At 46.0% G+C, this 23,273-nt stretch overlaps 1 protein-coding gene across 1 annotated transcript in view; it reads left to right on the top strand.

The window, feature by feature from the left end:
• The window catches only part of LOC120916460, a 124,193-nt gene that overhangs the window by 32,813 nt on the left and 68,107 nt on the right, over positions 1-23,273 (top strand). Inside the window, exons 2-3 of the mRNA XM_040327435.1 lie at positions 13,554-13,841; positions 20,084-20,386. Coding sequence (XP_040183369.1) covers positions 13,554-13,841; positions 20,084-20,386 — 591 coding nt within the window. The remainder of the gene's footprint in view (positions 1-13,553; positions 13,842-20,083; positions 20,387-23,273) is intronic.

Genomic DNA, 23,273 nt, shown 5'->3' with positions numbered 1-23,273 from the left:
GACCTACCTGATTACTCTACTGACCTACCTGAGTTCTATACTGACCACCACACTGACCTACCTTATTCCTGCACTAATCATGCCCCCCCCCCCTACATGAACAGTGTAGATTTTTGCTCACCTCTCCATGGCCTCCATGATAATCCATCGGAGCAGGGCTCTCCCCAGCACCAAGTCGCTCCTCATTATCCCCTGCCAAGATAGCTTCTCCAATAGCCACCGTATGCTCTGCACTTCCCTCCCCCATTCTCACACACACGGGCTGCCCGCACCAGAGGGATCATGAGGGACAGGCTGGACCATAGGAGTCCCTGGGTGGGGGGGGGGGGCAATACAGCACACTTGGGGGGAAACAGTAATGATTTTGCGCCCCCCTAAATATTGCACCCGGGGTGAGTACCAGATGCCCTCCCCCAAGCCACTGCAATCTGGGGACAAATTGGGGACAGACTGTGACAGTGTCCTCAATCCGGGGACTTTCCCCAGAAACCGGGGATGTCTGGTCACCCTAACTTATCAGGCATAACAGAGCTACAGAGGAAGAGACAGCTATGGGACTTAGCTCTTTGAAGAGAGATAAGTAAACACTACAGATAGATGTGCCACAGCTCAAATTTCATGAATTGGGTTTACATCCACTTTAACTAAAGAATACTGTCTGTTATGTGGCTTGTAACAGGATGACCCGTGACCCCCAGAGACTGTGAGGATGGGGGATACTCCTGTGCCAGTGGCCCTAAGAACTCTTGGGTCTAAGTTCACCCTGTGCCCCTTTTGGGCATAGGGTGGCTAATCATAATTCATGTATTACATGAGATGGGACATTAATAATAAATCATGTTTGCAGGATGTCTTGAGATATCACAAGTTGTTGGCTGTTCAATGTGGTGACTCATTCTATGATTAGCCTTGACTAGTGACATGCTAATTGAGTCAGGGCCTGGAAGACATTTCATTGTCCCTGTGTAAAGGTGTTAATCCAGGTCTGCTCCCAGACCTCTAATTATGTATGCTAAATACTGTTTATGTGTGGAATGTACTTGTCGGAGACAGAACGTCTGCCTAGGGAACTCAGTGTGTGATGGTGTTTTGTTTGTTATGCTGTTAATGAAGGAATGTGCAGTGATGAGATGATGATAATTATAGGCCAGCGCTGACACGTCTAGAATGTTTAGTAATTAGCCTTAGTGTGTGATTAGGGGGGTGGAGATCTCATTGTCCCTTTGAATACTGTCACATGGTTGTACTGTATATAAGACTGAGAAGAAACCATTAAAAGTTGTCATTACATTTGGAACAAGTACAGAGCTGCGTGTCTCGTCTTGATTCTGGGAAAATGGGATGCCTGCTGATTTGTCTGTGTGTCAGATGAGCTGTCGTGGATGGGATGGAAGGTCGTAAAACGGTGGTGACCGTTACATGGCTATTGTTTTTTTTGGTGAGGAGTTCACAAATATTTATGTATATACTTCTATCTGGTACATATTACCCATAATCATCCAACACAGCCAAACAACTAAGATTTTTAAAAGGTAGTCATCCATGGCAGCTTACATATTTTCCTAGTACAGATGTACCGCAAAGTGCCTGCAATAAAAAAATCTTGGTTGGTTATAATGTCATGTTTCATCATGATATAAACTGGGCACATTATGATAGGATATTATAATGTAGCTTTATGGCACATGGACAATAAATAATCGAAACAAACAGCTACCTAGATCAGAGTGCAGAGAGCTACACCGCACTGAGACTGTTGTATGACAGAATGAATTACACTCAGTTTTTGCTCCCCTGTTTCCTCTTACTACAGATTTCAGGTAAGATATACCAAATTTGTCACTATATTTGTATGTTAGAACTTCTGAGGACCAGGCATTGGAGACAAACATTGTTATAGTTGTAAATGAGTTTCAAATAACCATTACACACATGTATACTCCGACCAGCCATAACATTTTGTTCATCCACCATAACTTGTCAAGGCATGGACTCCACTAGACCTCTGAAGATATGCTGTGGTATCTGGCAACAAGTCCTAGCAGAATAAAGTGGAGGTTCACCCTAAAAACATGTATATACCATTCTATCCAGCATACTGCCGAAATTTTTTTTTTTTTTGATGTACATAACCCCGTATAGCTATTTTCCCCCCCGGGTTCCGGGTAGTGCCTCCCGCAGGAGTTCCTATTTAGAGACTAAGTGATTGACGTGATGACAAAAACTTCCCCCGGCGCATAATGCGCATCACCAGTTTCCGAAAGAAGCCGAACTGCGAGCCGGCTCTATACGGCGATATACTGTGCATGCGCACCGACGTTCGGCTTCTTTCGGAAATTGGTGACGCGCATTATGCGCTGGGGGGAAGCTTTTGTCATCACGTCAATCAATTTGTCTCTGAATAGGAACGCCGAGTCCCGCTGGATCCACTACCCGGAAGCCGGGGGGGGGGGGGGGGGGAATAGCTATACGGCGGTATGTACAACGAAAACAAAAAACCCAGCATACTGTACATGTCGGCAGTATGCTGGATGGAATGGTATATACATGTTTTTAGGGTGAACCTCCGCTTTAAGTCCTGTAAGTTGTGAGGTGAGGCCTCAATGGCTCAGACTTTTTTTTCCCCACAGTCAGCACCTCAAATTTGTTGTGTTCCTTAAAGGGGTTGCAAAGGTTTGTTTTTTATTTTCTAAATGGGTTCCTTCAAGCTAGTGCATTGTTGGTTCACTTACCTTTTGCTTCAATTTCCCTTCGAAATGTTTTTTTTCTTTGTCTGAAATTCTCACCCTCCTCAGTAAGCTTGCCCCCATCACCCAAGTCATTCTGGCTGGGGGTTAGTCAGCGTGCTCGCCTACTCCCTTGAGACTACATCCCTGCAGGGAGATGCTGTGAATTTTGATACGTTTTTGAAATCTTTCTACATTTTCCTGAAATATTAAATAAGCTTTTTTAAATTCATTTAAATTAAAATCGAGTTCCGTTTTCATGGCTGAATAAAATGGACCATGTTTTGGAGATCATGTAATTTTCCTACACAGTGTAGGAAAACTACACTACTGTATTTAGCTTAATAATTATATCTCCATGTCACTTGTTTAACCACTTCAATACCAGGCACTTACACCCCCTTCCTGCCCAAGCCAATTTTCAACTTTCAGCACTGTCGCAATTTGAATGACAATTGCGCGGTCATGCTACACTGTACCCAAACAATTTTTTTATCATTGTGTTCCCACAAATAGAGTTTTTTTTTTTTGCGCAACAAATAAAAAAAAGGAAAAAATATGTTTTTCTTTGTTTTTGTTAATTTTTTTTTGTAAATAAGTATGTTTTCTTCTTCAATGACGGGCACTGATATAGCTGCACTAATGAGCACTGATAAGGTGGCACCGATGGGCAGCAATGAGTTGGCACTGATGAGGTGGCACTGATGGGCACTTATAGGCGGCACTGATGGGCACTTATAGGCGGCACTGATGGGCACTTATAGGCGGCACTGATGGGTACTTTTGGGTGGAACTGATGGGTACTTTTGGGTGGAACTGATGGGTACTTTTGGGTGGAACTGATGGGTACTTATGGGTGGAACTGATAGGTGACACGGATGGACACTGATGGTCACTGATAGGTGGGCACTGATGGGCATGGATGTGCATTGATAGGTGGCACTGATGACACTGATGGGTGGGATTGCTGGGAATCACTGATCTGATGTGATCCATAATGGTGCCAATCAGTGCCCATTTGTGGGCACTGATTGGCATATGTTGGGCATATATATATATATGAGGATGGCCATGGGGGATGTACTTGGCCATCCACATGTTAGGGGCTTCCCTGGTGGTCCTGGTGGCTTCCCTGGTGGTCCAGTGTGGGCATCCACGGGGGGCTGCACTGATGAAGAATCAGCGAAGACCCCCTTGACAGGAGAGCCGCCGATCGTCTCTCCTCTACTCGCGTCTGTCATCGTCCCATCGCGATCAGCCGTGATTGGACGTCAGAGGCTCTTTACCGAGATGTGTCAGACTGACACACCGCACCACCAATCACCACGATGCACGCCCCCACGGGCGTGCAGTGGCTTTTATCCTGCTGGACGTCATATGAAGTACAGTCAGAATAACTGAACCACTCCCGGCCGTCATTTTGCTATCGGCCAGGTGGGAAGTGGTTAAAGGGTCAGCCCGTCAAATGTAATATTTCAGTTATAGATTGAACCTGATAGGTTGAGACAGCTACTGGTTTCTTATGTGTCATGGATACTCCCAACAGGAAGCTCTCCTATAATATTCAATAGTTTGTCCACATGAGCATTTTGCTTGCCCCTTACCTTGTATATTCTAGCTCTTAAGCTTACTGTACATTTCCTATATTATAAAATATATACAAAATCCAACAGGTAGAGTGGAAACCTCTTATAATGACCATAACAGGTATACAGTCCTATTTACTCCAGTGCATAAGTCTCACTGATAGGGTTCCCAAGACACATAAAAAAGATCAGTCAAATTTCATGTTTAATGTTACTTTAGTTCGTTTTGGCCAACTTGCTTGGAACTATGTCCATTACAGAACAATGTGGCTATTGGGTGAGCTGTAAGGGACTGTAATAGCATTAGTTTTGGCAGCAGTACTGGTGACATTCTACGATTGGTCAAGGTGGAGAGGCAGGAAGATAATGTTGTGACCTCCATCTTGGCCAATCAGAGGAAACTTGGTATTAATTGATAACAATACAAGACAACTTTTGAATGACGGCGAAGCAGCCACCCCGACTCTTTATATCTGGCAGTAGACAGGAAGTTGACCATACTGCTGGGACACAGCACCACATACTTATGTAGCTAATGCTATTACATTTGATTACAGCATAACCAGCATCATTCTGTAATAAAAATTGTTTATTTGGACCACCTTGGCCCAAGCAATCTATTTAAAAAAAAAAATCATTCTCTGAGCACAGATCTTATATAGAGGTCACTAGAAGCCCATTCAAGTAATGGAGCAATGGAGTGAACTAGTAAGAGGTCCAAAGGTTTGGAAAACATGTTGGCAGCAAATCCAGAGACTTTAATCCCTCATAAATTGCTGACCTAGAACAACTACTGAAGGTAGATTAGCAATTCTGACATGTCCTGAAACAGTTCCATGACTCAAAGCATTGAGCAATGGCAGCCTGTGTTTCCCAATATGCAGCTATAATGCCGTGTACACCCGATCGGATTTTAGATGGAATAAAATCCGATGGAATTTTCCGTCGGAATTCTGATGAAGCCGACTTTCATCAGTCTTGCCTAACCACTAGTGTTGCTCACTGATGGCATATTCGAGTATTCGCGAATATATCGAATTTCGCGGCCAATATTCGCTATTCCGAATATTCGCATTTTTTAAATTTTATTTTTAAAACAGATCACATCCTAGTGATCTCCATCGACGTCTAAAAGCATTGCTGGTATGATTAGAGACACTGGGCCGAGTAGCTGAAGCGATCATTTTATATTGCCGAATATTCGCAATGCGAATACTCGGCAATAGGAATATTGCGCGATTATTTTCTCCGCCCTTCTTTTGCATCAGAGTTCTCCTACCACAGTTGTTAAAATTTCGCTATCATTTTCGCATCCGCATTAGCGCAATTTCGCAATATTGTTTTTTGGATAAAATGTCACGAATATTCGATTTCAGAATATTAGCGAATACTTTCTCCGCCCTTCTTTTGCATCGGAGCCAATCGGAGTTCTCCTACCACAGTTGTCGAAATTCCGCAATCAATTTCGCATTCGCATTTGCGAAATTTCGATAATATATCACGAATATTCGATTTCAGCATGAGCCAATCAGAGTTCTCCTACCGCACTTGTCGAAATTTCGCAATTATTTTCTCAATAGCGAAATTTCGCAAAAATTTCATTTGGATAAAATATCACGAATATTCGATTTTAGCAAATATTTCTCGAATATTCGGCTATATATTCGTGATATATCGCGAAATCGAATATGGCGTATTCCGCTCAACACTACTAACCACGATCAGACTAAATTCCGACCGTCCAAAACACGGTGACGTAAAACACTACGACGAGCCGACAAAAATTATGTTCAATGCTTCCGAGCATGCGTCGACTTGATTCTGAGCATGCATAGAAACATGTTCTATTTTTTTACACCGATGGAAAAAAAGTCCGATGGGGCCCACACACGATATTTTTTTCCGATTGAAAAAAGTCCATCTGACTTTTTTCATCTGAAAAAACAATCGTGTGTAGATGCCATAACAGGGCAATAAAATTCTTAGGAACCTCTCCACACCCATAAAATAAATGTGAAGCTGCCCATACTTCAAGGAGCTCTAATATTTATAGTTAGTCTACGGTTTTACCCAAAAAATCACACAACTTTCACAAGATCAGTGCCGGGACAAGGTAATTTGGTGCCCAGGGCGAACATGGCAAACTGCGCCCCCCCCCCTCCCCCCCACATATACAATATTTTCGGGCCATCAGCACAGCATTGGAGCTCATTGTGGCAGTCAACAATTGCTTAACCTGCTATCCTCTAGCCTGCAGAGGCTGTATTAGGTCTAGGATAGCAGCTTAGGCAGTTCCTAATGGCTCAGTCCCTAGGATCAGTAAAGGATAATTGCCTACAGGCCCTCTTACCAGACCCAGCGAAACTTCTGCAGTAGTGTAGCATGTCTGTACCCTGGTAGTGGCTCAGCGTGGCTCTCTCTGGTGGTTCTGGTTAGCAGCGTGGCTCTCTCTGGTGGTGCTGGTTAGCAGTGTGGCCCTCTGGTGGTTTTGGTTAACAGCGTGGCTCTCTCTGGTGGTTCTGGTTAGCAGCGTGGCTCTCTCTGGTGGTGCTGGTTAGCAGCGTGGCTCTCTCTGGTGGTTCTGGTTAGCAGCGTGGCTCTCTCTGGTGGTGCTGGTTAGCAGCGTGGCTCTCTCTGGTGGTTCTGGTTAGCAGCGTGGCTCTCTCTGGTGGTGCTGGTTAGCAGTGTGGCCCTCTGGTGGTTTTGGTTAGCAGCGTGGCTCTCTCTGGTGGTTCTGGTTAGCAGCGTGGCTCTCTCTGGTGGTGCTGGTTAGCAGCGTGGCTCTCTGGTGGTGCTGGTTAGCAGCGTGGCTCTCTCTGGTGGTGCTGGTTAGCAGCGTGGCTCTCTCTGGTGGTGCTGGTTAGCAGCGTGGCTCTCTCTGGTGGTGCTGGTTAGCAGCGTGGCTCTCTCTGGTGGTGCTGGTTAGCAGCGTGGCGCTCTCTGGTGGTGCTGGTTAGCAGTGTGGCTCTCTCTGGTGGTGCTGATTAGCAGCGTGGCTCTCTCTGGTGGTGCTGATTAGCAGCGTGGCTCTCTCTGGTGGTGCTGGTTAGCAGCGTGGCTCTCTCTGGTGGTTCTGGTTAGCAGCAGCAGCAGCATGGCTCCCTCTTTGGCTTCCCCAGTACACTCCTCTCTTTCTGTTTCTGTCTTTTGGAGCAGTTAAGTATATCATTCATTCCCCCGGCTTGTTTCTGGGCTATGGGATCTCTTTCTCTCTATTTTTTTTTCCCCCAGCAGAGTGCATGCTGGGAGCTGTAGTCCCTTTCCTGAGAGGCTGGCCGGATGGGAACAGTGCGAGGAGGGGTGGTGGACGGCACCCAGGTGACACCATAAAGAAAGCTGGCAGTTGTAGTGGGTGCTGTCAAGCCCCCCTCCCTCCAACCCCATCATTGAAGCTGTGATGGAGGCAGTGTGAGCGGGGGAGAGGCGAGCTACGGGATCTCAGAATGTTTTGCCCCCCCTTTCTCCTGTCAGCAGTGCGGGAGGAGAGACAGCGGCTCTCTCATTACTTTCACGGCGCTTCACTTATTGACTCCCCCGCGTTGTTGATCTTCTGGAACTACATGTCCCATGATGCTCCACTAGTCTGGAGCATCATGGGACATGTAGTTCCAGAAGATTAACAACGCGGCGAAAGTAATGAGAGAGCCGCTGTCTCTCCTCCCGCACTGCTGACAGGAGAAAGGGGGGGCGAAACATTCTGAGATCCCGTAGCTCGCCTCTCCCCCGCTCACACTGCCTCTATCACAGCTTCAATGATGGGGTTGGAGGGAGGGGGGCTTGACAGCACCCACTACAACTGTCAGCTTTCTTTATGGTGTCACCTGGGTGCCGTCCACCACCCCTCCTCGCACTGTTCCCACCTCGCCTCCGGCCAGCCTCTCAGTGTGTGACGCTGGGTAGGGAATACCAAGCGCCTGCGGGGGGGGGGGGGGGGGGGGGGGGTTCTCCACTGACAGGGGAATCAATAAGTGAAGTGCTGGTCTGTTCTACGTTTCTGCCGGGTGCAGGAGCGCACTCGGCACATAATTGCAGGTGTAGGTATTAGGGGCTGGTGTGTGCAGACAGTTTTTAAGCACACAGCTAGCACTTCACATGCGCCCCCCTTCCTCCAGTAAATAGTAGCGCCCAGGGCACCCGACCCTTCTGCCCCCCCCTTGTACCGGCCCTGCACAAGATTAATGTGTTTTCTATTTCAATTCAATTGGGAAAATGTGTGAATCCTGGGTAGAAGTTGTGTGAATCTTTGGTAAAAACATTTGTATATAGACCAGAGTCGTCTTTAAGGCAAGGCAAAAGGGGAAGCTGCCCTGGGCCCTGACATTGTTGTGGGGCCCAAAGCAGCTGCCTCATACTTGCCAATTATCCCAGTTTAAATTCCTTTGTCCCTTGAAGTTTTAGTCCTGTGCTGTGTCCTGATATCTCAGTGTGAAGTGCTGCTACTAATGCTGCCCAGCTCTGCCCTATTGTTGTGTACAGATGACTCACCTTCAGACCCTGTGTTTACATGTAAGTAATCATCATTCATATGTAAATAACGGGAGCACTCATATGTAAATAGCGGCAGGATTCAAATCTAAATAGCTGAGGCAGGCAGCATTTATATGTAAACAAGTATGTATATCATGCCCCTTTGCAGTTAATAGATTATGTGCTGTAACCTCTAGCAACCAATCAGTGAGCAGTATTACTGTACAGTAATCTCCAGCAGCCAATCAACAAGAGGAAATCATGTGCTGTAACCTCTAGCAACTAATCAGTGAGCCGTAATGTGCGCTGTAACCTCTAGCAACCAGTCAGTAAGTGGTAATGATATGCTGTAACCTCTGGCAACCAATCACAATAACTGCCTGATCTAATACAGTAAACTGTTAATCTAGCTGATATTTATTGTATGTCGCAGAGCAGCTGGAGAGCAAAATTGCATGGGGGGGTGGCAAGAGTTTTTTTGCCCAGGGTCCAATCCACATTAAAGACGGCCCTGATATAGACCCCTTAGTCCTTGAACAAACCTTTCTTATTAGTTATTAATATGGTCAAGAATCAAGATAGGGTTAATGGGGCTGTTGGTGACTCTAGTACAGGGGTCTCCAAACTTTCTAAACAAAGGGCCGGATCACTGTCCTTCAGACTTTAAGGGGGCCGGACTGTGGCCATCAGGAGTACAAAATCCCCTATCATTGGTGTCATTGGGAGGAATTCTGCCCCATCACTGGGAGGAATTCTGCCCCATCACTGGGAGGAATTCTGCCCCATCACTGGGAGGAATCCTGCCCCATCACTGGGAGGAATCCTGCCCCATCACTGGGAGGAATCCTGCCCCATCACTGGCAGGAATCCTGCCCCATCACTGGCAGGAATCCTGCCCCATCACTGGCAGGAATCCTGCCCCATCACTGGGAGGAATCCTGCCCCATCACTGGGAGGAATCCTGCCCCATCACTGGGAGGAATCCTGCCCCATCACTGGGAGGAATCCTGCCCCATCACTGGGAGGAATCCTGCCCCATCACTGGGAGGAATCCTGCCCCATCACTGGGAGGAATCCTGCCCCATCACTGGTAGGAATTCTTCCCCATCATTGGTGCCAATGAATAAAAAAGCACCCCAAGGGCCGGATTAAAATCAAGCAAAGGGCCACGTCTGGCCCCCGGGCCGCAGTTTGGAGACCACTGCTCTAGTAGATAACGGTGATACACTGACACGCAGGGCCGTCTTAATTCCATCATGGGCCCCTGGGCAAAGTAATGCTCTGGGGCCCCTACAATGGAGAAAATTTGGGGGCATCATGGGCTCAAGGACCAGCTGCCTTGGGGAAAGTTCAGGGGGCCCCCCCATGCAGCTGGGGCCCCTGGACGGTGCCCAGGTGTGCCCTCTCATTAAAACAGCCCTGCTGACACGGAGTGTGAGGAACGGAGAAGAACTCTAATTTTAAAGTGGAAAGCATGGGTGTCATTAGAACTCAGCACCTGAAGCAAATGCCCTGGGGTTGCTGCTGAGCCATTAAGAAGGGGGACGTATTTTATTTTCATTGCCGTCTCTGTTCCACCTAGACAATTTTATTCTCCATTTCTTTTCTTTTTTTTTACAATGGGGTCTGAGGGACTGGGGGTAATGGAACGGCTCTAAAAAGGACATTCTGTGGTTTCCCTTCCAGTTTTTCTGTTTGTGGCTGAAACACAGTCTTATGCACTCAAGCACCTAAACAGGGATATAGATTTTACAGTTTTTGATCTGACTTTCATTAATACTCAAGGCATTAGTAACAGCACATCAATCCACCATCAAGAGAAACCAAGTCACCCATCACACTTTCATGATTTGGTCCTGGAGAGACTTAAATCGGATCTTCACTTAAAAGTCAAAGTACCACTAATCTGCCTCTCCTCCCCTTCCCTAACATGTTCGAAAGGCTTCTTTGTAGTAGGGGGTGGATCGGGCCTTATTCTGATATGTACCCCCTTTCGTTTTTGCCTAGGCAAGAATTAGGCCCACCCCACTCCCCACCCACAACCTTCTGGGACACATCACTTGTCCCAGGAGGGACCAATCTGATAGCACAGCATAAACCCATGCATGCACAGTGGAGAGTCAGCTTTGAAGAAGTAGGAAGTCACGGCTGGCTCCCACAGCCAAGATTTTGGCACCAGAGATCAAAAGGTCAGTAAAGCCACCTTGGCCCAAGCAATCTATTTAAAGTGACAGGAAAACTGGAGTTCTACTTTAACCTTTCAGACCCTTTCAATAGAGAGTGTGTTTTTTTTCTCTTTTCATTCTCTGAGCACAGATCTTTAGGGCTGTTACTGATTAAAATTTTCGTGTTCGATTAATCGATTTTTTTTTTAATCGATCGACTATTTTCGATTAATTATAACGCACTTACAGATCCAACTACTTTTAGCTGATCTCCTTGCATTGCAACTCTGCATTAGTCAGTGGTATACACTATATACAATCACCCGACACTAGTTAGTTTCCACAATCCATGACTTAACTTCACAGTTCACACAAATACGTTTTAAATTCAAACTGTAGCACCGACGTAAGTAATTTTTTTCGTATTAAACTTCACATGGATAGCTGTGCAAGCAAAAATAAAAGCATGCATTCTGCATGAACTACGAAACGATATAATCAAATATTTCATATAAAATCATAGATTTCTCCAGCAGCTTTAATCAATTGCTTGTAAAATATTTAGCTCTTACTTATAGCTAAGAGATGATAATTCTCAAAATATGTATATCGAGGGTTCCTCATTTTTCTGACTCCAATTGTTGTAATAGTGACTATCTCTTCCTGAGACCTCTATGCCTGGCCTGAGTACAGCAGAGACTATCAGCTCAGACAGTGTTCGGTGAATTTGGCATCTAACAAACACTTGGAATCCACAAATGTATTTATTTCATGCAGAACGTCAGGTCATACAATAAGATGCTGTAGATTGATACATGTCTAAGGAGGTCAAAAGGAATATTAGCTTTTCCTAACCTCCATGTGTGCATTGAGTGAGAGGATGCAGAAACTCCCATAAGAGGAAGTTACACTGCATTGTCCTATACTGCTGGAGGCAGTACACTAAGCAGAGTTCCACCCAAAAATGGAACTTGCGCTTTTTGGAACCCCCCCCCCCCCTCCGGTGTCACATTTGGCACCTTTCAGTGGGGAGGGGGGTGCAGATACCTGTCTAAGGCCTCGTACACACGCACGGTTTTCTTGGAAAGAAGGCTGCTGGGAGAGCTTTTTGCCAAGAAAACCGTGCATGTGTATGGTTTCTCGTAGAGAAAACTGCCAGGAATCTTGACGAGAAAAAAATTCTCGTCGGGATTCTGAATTTTCTCGTCGGGATTCTCGGCAGTGTTTTTCTGCCGAGAAACCCGAGCGTGTGTATGCTTACCTGCCCCCATGGAAACCGGCGCATGCTCGATGAGATTTCGACACATGCGCGGTAGCTTCCAAGGCATAGGTAGGGTGAAGCAAGATGGCGGCGACGGCATTGAATGTGTCGTAGTTGATGACGCCAGTGCGTTCTTGCCATTCAACAGGATTCTCGCTCGTGTGTACAGGGCTTAAGACAGGTATTTGCACCACTTCCGGATATTGACTCCCGCAGGAGTCACGCCCCTTTACGTCACCCCTGCCCGCTGTCTTCTGGGAAACACACTGTTCCCGGAAGAGAGCGGCACCAGTGACGGCGCACCACGCTACTTGCGCAGTAGGGAACCAAGCATTGAAACCACAAGGCTTCACTTTTTAATTCCCTCACCAAGCCTGGCGACGGCAGCATCTGAGAGACGAGCGATTACTCGTCCTTGTCTGCCGACATCGTGGTCGCGCTGGACAGGTAAGTCAACAGCTGCAGTATTTGTAGTTGCTGGCTTTTAAAAAAACTAATTCAGGTGGACCTCCGCTTAAACATGATCATCACAAAGGCCCTGTGGTTTTTAGTTATGCCTTTGTCTAAAATTTGACAGCTAGAGGAATGGCCAAAAGACATCAGAACCGATCTAGAGACCCATCACTAAACTTTCTGGGCCGGATTCTCGTAGAGCGGCGCATATTTCTGCCGGCGTAGCGCATATCATATGCGCTACGCCGACGTAACACAGAGAGGCAAGTACAGTATTCTCAAAGCACTTGCTCCCAACGTTGCGCCGGCGTAACGCAATTACGTAGGCGTAAGCCGGCGTGATACATTTAAATGAAGCGTGACCCCATGCAAATGATGGGCCTGAACGAACGGCGCATCTTCAGAATCACGTCAAATATACTCCCTAAGATACGACGGCTCAATGCCTACGACGTAAACGTAACCTACGCCCAGCCCCATTCACGTACTACTACGTAAATGACGTAAAATACAACAGCTGTTCCCTGGTCCATACCTTAACATGACTTACACCTGCTTTATGAGGCTTAACTTTACGCCGGACGTACGACTTACGTAAACCACGTATATTAATGCGCCAGTACGTTCGTGAATCGGCGTATCTCACTCATTTGCATATTTGCAATGAGGCGGCCAGCATAAATATGCGCCCAAAATACGCCTGCATAGGAAAGTTACGTCGGTCGGAGGAAGCCTATTTTCAGGCGTATCTAGTTCTATGGGCACGGCGCATAGATACGACGGCGCACAATTAGACTTACGCGGCGTATCTCGAGATACGTGAATCCGGCCCATTGTTTCTATTTTACATATCATATATGTATAGTGTTAAAATCATGTGTGTTTTTTCTTTCAGGTGCTGTATTTACCACTCAGGGGGTGAATGGAACACTTTGGAGAACTATTCTTTTTTCTCAGTCTATCTCAGATGAGAAGCTTTCATTGGAATGGAGATTTAAAAATGACCTAATTGTATCCCGTACTCAAGATTTCTTTGTTAAATACGCTCCCCATTATAAAGGAAGGTGTCGGCTGTATAGTGATGGAACTCTGAGACTGGATAATCTGACACCTACAGATGAGGGGCCATACACTTTTACTGCAGAGAAGAGCCCCTCTTCAGAAGTCTATCTTAAAGTCTTTCGTAAGTATTAACCCTGAGGCTATGAATCAGGATGTCCCCAAAACATAGGTGGGGGCCAAGTGTCTCACTTCTAATAAGTCGCTCTTATCTTCTGAACACAAACTGTGCTGGCTGGTATCCACAGGGTTTTGACTCCTTGAAGACTAAAGAAGTATGTAACCTCTAGGAGCAAGAATTTACATAAAATAGGCACGGGGTGAACCCAGAAGTGTATTTAGGTTTTGTGCTGCCCTAGGCCTGACTAAACTCATGCACCCCCTAATTTAAATATGACACACCCCTTCCTGTCAAGGCCACACCCCTTGCTGTTTAAGACCTGCCCTGAAAATTTCAAGTGGGGACACTAGTTCTGAGGGCCTGGGGGGGCAATGGAGTCCCTTAATTTGCATAGATTTCCTGTCACTTCCTGTTTGGCTATGGGGCAGGAAGTGAAATGAAATCTCTGCAATTGGACAGGGATGTTAAAAAATAAACTGTCAGGGGCTATAACCTTCCCGGGGCTATAACCTTCCCTTACTCTTTTCAAAATGAAAAGTGTTGCCTATAGTTCTACTTTAAGCACAAATTTCTGATAATTTTATGGAGAGGACTAAGAAGATAATCATGCCAATGATGCAGCAGAAAACATATAGCACAGTGAGGAAAGTCTGTGGTCCAGGATGATGGGACAGTGAAAATTAGAAGCACCGTCCCGCCCCTCCCCCCAGTTGCAGAATGCTGCCTGCCTGCATACCGGAAGCAGTGCAGACACTTTATGGGGACGCTAAACTAATTTGCCTCTCTGCCCAGTCCACCTCATAAGACTGGCACTACACTAACAGCGTATTGTAAGCTGACGGGGACACTTTCCCGTGTTGCCCCCTGCAAAGTGCTTCTCTAGGCCTGGGCCTTGTTGGCCGAGGCCAGGATACAGCGTTGGGTGAACCATCATCCAATTTATGAGAAATAAAAAAACTAGGGAGATCGGTCCCCCAAAAACAGGGAGAATGGACTATTACGGTACTGGTTTGATTGGTAAAAATTTTAATTATATAGCAGATAAATAAATAATTGTATTAATACAAAATGTATATATGTTTTTGATCATGTATATTTTTTTAATTTATAATATATATTACAACATTGATATAAAATAAAAAATATACATGATCATTTTTTTGTTTTGTTTTGTTCTGTTTTGTTTGGGTTTGTTTTGGTTTTGTAATGTGGATAGGGTTGGGGAGGGTTAACAGGGGAAAGAAAACAAGTGGATAAGGAATTATAAGCACTGAGGCTGGAGGGGGAATGGGGAGAGGGTCAAGAAAATATGTAAGGCCACGGGAGAGCGTCCCTCCATGGCCGGACATTAGGATATATGATGTTGTTTTGAGTATGATCAGAGGCCTCCTCCCCCCTTTTTGCCATGAGTTAATGCGGGGATCCAATGGCCCATTGCCCCACCCTCGACTCTGAAGAGAAAGAGGGGAGGGCGGGAGTCAAAGGGGGGGGAAGCATGGATCTCAATGGTAGGAATGTTTTTGTTTAGCTTCCTTTCTTTTCTGTTGCTGAGATGAACGAAAAAAGAGGTTATGTTTAGATAATTGATTATATACTGATCTCTTGTGTTAAGATGAATGTCATTTCCTATGTTCTGTATAAATGAAGGAAAGGAATTTTTTGGAAAAATAAAGAAATTGAAAAAAAAATAGAATATATAATATGTATTTGATCATGTATATTTTTTATTTTGTATCAATTTTGTATTAATACAATTATTTATTAATCTGCTATATAATTTGAATTTATATCAATTTTGTATTAATACAATTATTTATTAATCTGCTATATAATTTGAATTTATATCAATCAAACCAGTACCATAATAGTCCATTCTCCCTGTTTTTGGGGGACCAATCGCCCTAGTTTTCTATTCCTTGAAGACTAAGGTGTCAGGTCACCTGGGGCCAGGTGACAAGTGCACCCCGTTGGGGTCAGGGATGCACCACAATGTAGTGAACCCTATCGACTGCTGCAATCAGAGAGGAAGCGTGAGCCCAAGATTCCCCAGGGCGCGGAGACTAAGACCCAGCTTTGTGTTCACCAGAGCCTCTAGAGGTGAGGATGGCCTTCGCTGCAGCTGGATCCAGGTCGCGACCCCTGGAATCCCCTAGGTCACGCTCCGCAGGGAGAGAGGGGAAGCGGTAACCAGGACAAGCGATAGTGATGGGTAAGCGAGGTCAGGGCAACAGGCAGACAAGGGTAACCAGGGGACAGGCCAAAAGGTCAGGGTCACAGGCAAATGAGAGTAGTCAGGGACGAGCCAAATCGGTACACAGGAAGGTTAACTAGCACACAGCAGACAGGAACTCTAGCTACAAACAAAGTTGAACAGCACTGCAGACCTGCAGTACAACAGTTAATATAGACTTTCTGGAGTGGGGCCATACAGGAAGGAGAGGTGATAAAAAGGCAGCCAGAAGAGAGTCAGGCCTCTGATGGAGACATGAGGAGAAGGTAGGCTGCCAGACATTATTGCAGGTCCATGATATAAGGTTTTAGTGGTATCCTGGTAATTCAGGGAAAGAGAATTTGGTGCTTCTCCCTCAGCCAGTCATTAACCACCTCTCTGAGAGAGACCACTGTGTTTACCTATATAGGCTAGAATACTGTAGCCTTCAGCAGCCAGCATTTTCAGGAATACCTCCTAGGTGGGGATATCCTCGTTGTTCCAGCCCTTAGGCCCAAATGCCTTGGGGATAGAGACAGACTGTTCACAGGCACAGTAAATAAATGTTAAAGAATTTAACTGGAACCCTGTGGTCATGCCAATGCTATAGGGGTATTTTATTAGGATGTCAGAATTCTTAAGGTTGTAAGCTTCTCCAAGCCAAATGACGTCTACTGTGTCCTTAGTTTAAGATGGAAAACCTTTATTTTATTTAATGAAGCCTAAATTTAGATAAAACATGTTTTTTTTTTTTTAAAAACAGAACAATGTATGGCACTTACATTTAATTTAATTGTCCCAATTGCACAAGGGTTCTGATGCCAGCTGTCGTAGTTAATATTCTGCGTTCTGCCTCCCTCCCATATCCTGCAGTATAATCTTCTGGTGGTGCAGAGCTTAATCAAGCCAAGGGACGGGCAGTCATCAAGAAGGAGTACAGACTATGCACACTATTTCTCCATTCATGGAAGCTGTACTATAGCTTCTATGAATGAAAAGCTATCTATGAATGGAGGACGGGTGAATGAATAAAAGGTCCACCTCCTTCATTCATTAAATGCTTTTCATTCATGGAAGTTATAGTACAAGGGGAGATTTACTAAAACTGGAGAATGCAAAATCTGTTGCTGATAGAAACTGATTACCTTCAAGGTTTTATTGTCAAAGCTTAACTGAACAAGCTGAACTTGGAATCTGGCGCATCTGTGCATGATAGCCAATCAGCTTCTGAGTGTTCCAGTTTTAGTAACTCAACCCCACAGCTTCTATAAATGGAGGTGTGAGTGATGGGAGCAAAGGGCAGACGATTTCAACTAACACAGCAGCCATGAGCACAAGGGACGCTTCTCATTGAACCCAAGTATCATACCTGTTGTGCTGCTGGGGAATCTGGAAATCACTATAGAAATTGACGCCACTACAGTGATGACCCAAATCTCCCAGGGTCCCGCTCAGATTCTGTGCTAATGGCTGCCCCATTGCACACTGACCAAAAGGGGTTGCTGGTTCAGCACTACTGCTATACATAGAACATCACATTTTTTCCCAATAAGAAGAAGACATTAAACAAAGTGGTGTGGAGGGGTGGTGACATCACAATCTCTGCCTTCAATTAGGAAACTCCTCATATTTATTAAAAAATGACAAGCCGTTCTATGAGAGACTGCGGAATGAGTGACCCCCCGTGGTCAGTGTTCAGTGGGGTGGCTCCTTGCACAGATCCCCGGGCATGACCCAGAAGATCATGGCTATCACTGTAGTAGCACCAACTACTAAAGTGATATTCAGCTTCCTTTGTGGTCCATCAGGTATAAAATATGCATACCTACATTGTGCCAAGCTGAACCAATAACAATGCAATACAAATAATAATTGGAATGTAGCTTTAATGAAAAAAAAAACTATTAGCAAAAGTATGTAGGCATAGGACACCCCCCTGCCAACTGAATAGATTCTTGGATCCCTTCCATGCACCCAGTGTGTCCTCTCTCTTATGGTATCACACTCACCAGACAGGTGATCAATCAATGCCTGTATAAAAACCCTTACTGGAGCTGGGAGATCACCATTCCATCTGGATATTACTCGGAGTAAAAAAAGAGGGGTACACATAGCGTGATACTCTAAAACAGGGGTCTCAAACTCAAATTACCTGAGGGCCACAAGACAAGTTTTCATATGCCATGGGGGGCCGCATGCAAACTTTCAAACTTCAAAAACAACAGTACTGGTGTCAGCGAACACATTATTAACCCCCAGCACTGGTGTCAGTGAACACATTATTAACCCCCAGCACTGGTGTCAGCGAGCGCATTATTACCACCAGCACTGGTGTAAGTCAGGGTTTGACAAATTTGCTTGGAATCTAGGAGCCAGCTAAAAAAGTTAGGAGCCAGAAAACGCACCCCGTCCCGACGAGCTCGCGCGCAGAAGCGAACACGTACGCGAGCAGCGCCTGCATATGTAAACGGTGTTCAAACCACACATGTGAGGTATCGCCACGATTGGTAGAGCGAGAGCAATAATTCTAGCACTAGACCTCCTCTGTAACTTAAAAAATGCAACCTGTAGATTTTTTTAATCGTCGCCTATGAAGATTTTAAAGGGTAAAAAAGTTTGTCGGCATTCCACAAGCGGACGCAATTTTGAAGCATGGCATGTTGGGTATGAATTTACTCGGCGTAACATTATCTTTCATAATATAAAAAAAATGGGGATAACTTTACTGTTTTATTTTTTAATTTAAAAAAGTGTAATTTTTCCCCAAAAAAGTGCGCTTGTAAGACCGCTGCGCAAATACGGTGTAACAGAAAGTATTGCAACAATCGCCATTTTATTCTCTAGGGTGTTAGGATAAAATATATATATAATGTTTGGGGGTTCTAATTAGAGGGAAGAAGATGGCAGTGAAAATAGTGTAAAATGACATTAGAATTGCTGTTTAACTTGTAATGCTTAACTTGTAATACCAACGGCCACCACCAGATGGCGCCAGCTCACATCTGGTGGTAATAACTTGTAATACCAACGGCTCACCACCAGATGGTGCCAGCTCACAAAAAAAAAACATTTTTTCCCTCTTTGCTCCCCCCACTTCCACCCTGCCTGCGGGCCATTTATAACTGGTCCGCGGGCCGGTACTTTGAGACCACTGCTCTATAACAATTTATTAAAACTAACCCCCCTTCCATATGTACACTTATAAGAAAATCAAACTTAAAAGCATGAATATCACAAGGTTCAGCAGGTATGCCTGTATCTCACTGCTCGTCATTATTCATGAATCGCGGTGGGACCCGGGTTCAGACAGTCTGTGCTTCTACATTCAACAGCCGTGTAGTCCAGCCCTGCCTGGTTTCGTAATTCCTTCGTCAGAGGGCTCACATTGTACTTTCAGAAGTCCAGGGGCAGGTCTACCGCTCAGAACTCTGCTCCTACTACAGCCGTTCCCTCTTGAGCATACAAGCTGGATGGAGCGGGGTCAGAGCATCAGTGGAGCTTTCAGCCCCGCTCTGCCTCGCCCTGCCCCATGCTGGCTGGAGAATACAAGACTGCCTCCCTCCCAAGCATACAGGCTGCGTGAGGCAGGTTCAGAGCATCAGTAGAGCTCCCCTCCCTGCTGGCTGGAGAATACAGTGCTGTCTCCCTTTCCGGCATACAGGCTGCATGGGGTGCGTCAAAGCGTCAGTGGAGTTTCCAGCCCCCTCTCTGCTGGCTGGGAAATACGGCGCTGCCCTCCTCCCGAGCATACAGAGCGTGGTCAGAGCATCAGTGGAGCTCCCAGCCCCACTCCTTCTCTGCTGGCTCGGCAATATAGCACTGCCTCCCGTGTCCCTGGTGCAGTGCCATCATCGCGACCCCAATCTGTGTGTAGTGCAGGCTCATGGGGCAACTGTTTTGGGCCCCACAGAAAGGACGGGGCCCAGGGCAGCTGTCCCGTTTGCCCTGCGTTAAAAATGGCCCAGGGATTTGCCTTTAGTAAATAAACCCCATAGGTTATGTGTACAATATAAAATGAATATGCTTTTCCTTTCAGGTGCTGAATCTACCACTCAGGCGGTGAATGGGACACTTGGGAGATCAATTTATTTTTATGAGTCTTTCCCAGATCAGACACTATTGTTAGAATGGAGTTTTAAAAATAATGTGATTGCATCCCGTATTCCTGGTTTCTCTCCTGAATGTGCTTTCCAGTATAAGGTAAGATGTCAGATGTATGACGATGGAACACTAAGACTGGATAATCTGACATCTACAGATGAGGGGCCTTACATTTTGAGTGCACAGCAGTCACTCTCTGTAGTTATAAAAGAGGCCATCTATGAGCTCAGAGTCCATAGTAAGTATTAATGTTGTACTCATTACATTATACTGTACATTATTACAATAGTCTTGTAGCACTAATGGTATTGATTGTTCATAGATACTGATTTTCAGATGGTGGATCGCTACATTGTGAATGACCCAAGCACTCTTACATGGCAATAAGAGTCCAGGCATATTCAATCTAAGACATGGCTCTTCTTCTGCATGTAAAAAGGATGAGCAACAGTCACTTTAATAAGCTCGAAACAGAACTACATAGAAAGCATTAGAGCTTAGTCTGGTGTTTGACACCATCTAAGGCCCAGATTCTCAAAAGATCTCCAGATACGCCGTCGTATCTCTGAGTCGCGCCGTCGTATCTATGCACATGATTCTTAGAATCAGTTACGCATAGATATCCATTCGATCAGACAGGCGCAAGTCTCTTACGCCGTCGGATCTAAACTGCATTTTTTTTTGGACCACTAGGTGGCGCTTCCATAGAATTCTGCGTCGAGTATGCAAATTAGCTATATACGCAAATTCCCGAATGCGGCCGACGCAGTAAAGTTACGACGTTAAAGTCCCGGCGTATAGTTGCCCCTGCTATATGGTTACATAAGTGCGGCGTAACAATGTTAAGTATGACCGTCGTTCCCGATTTGAAATTTGAAAATTTTGCGTCGTTTGCGTAACTCGTCCGGGAATGGGGCTGGACGTAATTTACGTCTACGTCAAAACCAATACGTCCTTGCGGCGTATTAGGAGTAATGCACACTGGGAGATTTCCACGGACGGCGCATGCGCCATTCGTGAAAAACGTCAATCACGTCGGGTCACAGTACATTTACATAAAACACGCCCCCCTGATCCAAATTTGAATTAGGCGGGCTTACGCCGGCCGATTTACGATACCCTGCCGCAACTTACGGAGCAAGTGCTTTGAGAATACAGCACTTGCCCGTCTAAGTTGCGGCGGCGTAACGTAAATCGGATACGTTACGCCGCCGCAGAGATGCGCCGATCTACGTGAATCTGGGCCACAGTGTCTTAGTCCTTTTTTAGCCTCTCATCTAATAAAGTCTCTCGGGAAGCTTATGAAAACAGACTGTGCTGGCTGGTACCCATGAGTATTTGACTGCTTAACCTCCCTGGCGCAATGATTTTTTTAGATTTTAGGTGCTGAAAGCGGTACAGTTATTGTGCATGGAAATTTGGCGTTTTATATTGTAGGCCTGTAATTCCTAGGAATAACTTAATTTCCCCTCCCGTCTTTCAGGACAGCCCACAATTGAGAGATACTCCTCCTCTTCCTCTAGGAAACACTGCGCCAGCCCATAAATTTCTCTCTCCCCCTGCCAGACCTCAGTATTAGTGTTTCCTCCGGTGGGGAGACACTGTGCATGGGAACCTAGGCCAATTCAGGCAGAGGACTGAGGCCATCTATTTTACCTTAAGGAAGCAGAGGCTTCCAGGTGAATCCTGGTGCGGTGCAGGCCCACCATTAGCCACCCCTTCCACGCCGAGCGCGGCTCCTGGTTGCGGGGGACCCCTATCTCGTCCAGCGGGGCGCAGCGGGGGGGACATCCAGGCTCGCCCTGTACTACAGGCCGCAAAGAATTTTTTTGAACCGAGCGGGCTGGACGGCGGGTGACGTCATTTCCGGCGTAGAGCGGATGTCTCCCCTTTGAACCGCGACTTCCGGTTCCGGGTCGCGGTGCTGATAGGAGGTCCGGGCGGACGCTGGAGGGAGTCGGATCTCGCACAGGCGAGGAGAAACTCTCAGCAAGCAGCCACCTGCAGTCATGTCGGCAGCATCTCCAGAGCCAGCCCTGACAACTGACGCTACCTCCAGCGAGCCTAAGGTAAGAGTACCCTGGGGAGGGGCGCTCTCTAGCTTAGGTTTGCCTCTCCATGTAGGGTTCAATGCATGGGGAGGCAAGCCCCCTGGGTGGCCAGGGGAGGGGGAGTCCTTAGTCCCAGGGTTTATAGGGGGCTAGGTGCACTCCCAGGGTTGTAACCAAATTTTTTAAATTTTTTAAATTTTTTAAATTTTTTATAACTGTTGTTTTCTGCCCTTTCTGTGTTTCAGAAAGCCATTGAAAAAACGGGAAGTGGAAGGCATAGCTCAAAAAGGAAGTGTGCCTCCTGTAGGGATGTCCTCCCAGAAACATGGACTAAGGTCCTATGTAGGGATTGCATTCAATCCCTGGTCAGGGAAAATGAATTAGAACAGGAGTCAGGACTTGCAGCCTCTGTTAAAGAACTGTCATCCACGTTCTCCTCATTCAAATCTCTGTTTGAGAGGTTACAGCCTTTGGCTGTCCCTACCCAGGTTACAACCCAGCCACAGGCTCAGGGTCCTGCTCCTGTCATACCCATTGCAGCAGCTATGGCAGATGTTTCCGCAGGCCCTTCCCAAGAGGAACAGGTTCCTCCAGATAGTGCCACCTCTGATTCTCAAGAGGGGTCAGAGGGAGAGGACCAGGACGGGGAGTCCAGGAAGCCCTCTAGGTACAAATTGTCATTGGATGAGGTAGAGGACCTCTTAGGGGCAGTTTACACAACCCTTGGTATCCAAACCGACAAGAAACCTCTTACCCTCCATGATCGAATGTACAGGGGTCTGGAGGAGCAAGAGAGAAAGGTCTTCCCAGTACATGATATACTGGTTGAGACCATTAAGAAGGAGTGGCAGGATCCTGAAAGGAAACCCTTTTTTTCTAGATCCCTAAAGAGGAGATTCCCTTTCTCAGAGGATCCTTTATCTGTTTGGAACAAAAGCCCCAAATTAGACGCCGCCTTCTCCCAAGTGTCCAGGAACACGGATTTAGCGTTCGAGGACATGGGGGTTTTGTCCGATGCTATGGACAAAAGAATGGATTCCCTATTAAAGAAATGTTGGGATTCTACTATGGGGA

This window comes from Rana temporaria, chromosome 10 (assembly GCF_905171775.1).
Source record: "Rana temporaria chromosome 10, aRanTem1.1, whole genome shotgun sequence".
NCBI lineage: Eukaryota > Metazoa > Chordata > Amphibia > Anura > Ranidae > Rana > Rana temporaria.
This window is presented reverse-complemented; position numbering and strand designations above follow the sequence as displayed.